The sequence below is a fragment of the Diaphorina citri genome, unplaced genomic scaffold, assembly GCF_000475195.1.
Source record: "Diaphorina citri unplaced genomic scaffold, Diaci psyllid genome assembly version 1.1 scaffold13667, whole genome shotgun sequence".
Taxonomy (NCBI): Eukaryota; Metazoa; Arthropoda; class Insecta; order Hemiptera; family Psyllidae; genus Diaphorina; species Diaphorina citri.
Genome location: NW_007391034.1, coordinates 1 through 1,319, shown reverse-complemented (window position 1 = coordinate 1,319; position 1,319 = coordinate 1). Strand labels below are relative to the sequence as shown.

Here is a 1,319-nt window from a genome sequence, read left to right as displayed (position 1 = left end):
GCTAAATAAACTAATGAGTATAAAACCAGAAACGTAGTTCCGGTTAGGTAACCATTCCCAATCTCTAAACCTGAACCCTAACATACCAAGCGTCATGCTTACTGTACCGGAAAATACACCAACGTTCAAATAGTAAGTCCTCCCCATGAGCGATAACAAATAAAATGCCATCAGGAAACTTGCTGCTCCGGATAATAATAGAAGAGAAGATGCTAGAAACAAGGAACACATAGGTAAATGTTGTCTGGGACTTCGAATCCAAGAATGTTCCTTAGACGGACTGAAAGACTTCTTGAAGAAGCTAGCTTCCTCGTCATCAACTATTGGCGTTAGTTTGATCGGGGTTGAGGTTACCCTAGCAGTAGGTCTGTATGTAGGAGAGATGACAGCCATGCTCTTCGAAGTGGAATATTGAGAGCCACATATGCTACTAGCTGTATTCTTCACTGAAAATGTCGTCTCTAAATCATCTAGAGCGGGTCGTAAACTTTTCTCTGGTGAAAGAGTTGACTGGTTATGATTTCTGACCACGAGAGAATGGTGCCTCAATAGTGCTTGTGAGGTGGTGTTAGGTGACGTGATATTCATATTGAGCCTTCTCCTAGAACTGATAACTCTGGCTGATCTTGTCCTTGTGGGTAAGTTTGGTGATATAAGATCACTAGGTGATTGATTCCGCCCATGATATGATCCCCTATATTGTGATATGCCTGCAATTGACATGGTCCTCCTGAGGTTCTGTGCAGAATTCTGTTGATTTAATGCAGCTTGAGCAATCATCGGAGCTAACACATCTAAATTATTCCTTCTGTTTGGTACGCTATATGATGCACATCTGTCGAGCTTGAAATTTCTTTTCGGTGTAACTTTCGGAAATTCCCTGTGTCTTTGCACGACAGGTTGGTAGTTGTGTTTTTGAGGAGTGATACTAAGCAGGGTGGATCTGGAGTCATATTGCCGAATAGATTGCCCTACTGGTGAATATCTACGGAATGGGGAAGCACTATATACATTATTATCCCTCGTATCTATGTTGTGGACTTTGCTTAGGATCTCCTCGTCATCCACATACATTTCGTTGTCAAATTGATATCCTTCATCATCCTCCAGGTTGTCCACAGATTCGAAAGTGTCATTTATATGATTGTAGCCAGAGTTCAAGTAGCAGTTATTTCGAGTCTCCATTGTGTACAAATCTGAAACAAATAGGTACATGTTACATATACATACGTATAGGGTGTTTTTTTTAGAGGTTTATTTTTCAAAATGCTATAAAAGACATGCAATTTTAGATTTTGATAAGACATTAATTTTGTTTA

At 40.0% G+C, this 1,319-nt stretch overlaps 1 protein-coding gene across 1 annotated transcript; it reads right to left on the bottom strand.

Annotated features, from left to right (window-relative positions):
- Positions 1–6: 6 nt before the first annotated feature.
- LOC108254147 lies at positions 7–1,190 on the bottom strand (the record flags this gene model as incomplete). The annotated part of the gene is made up of 1 exon (XM_017449135.1): positions 7–1,190. A coding segment is annotated over exon 1 (1,179 nt), but the record flags the coding sequence as incomplete, so codon positions are not given.
- Between the last annotated feature and the right edge of the window lie 129 nt (positions 1,191–1,319).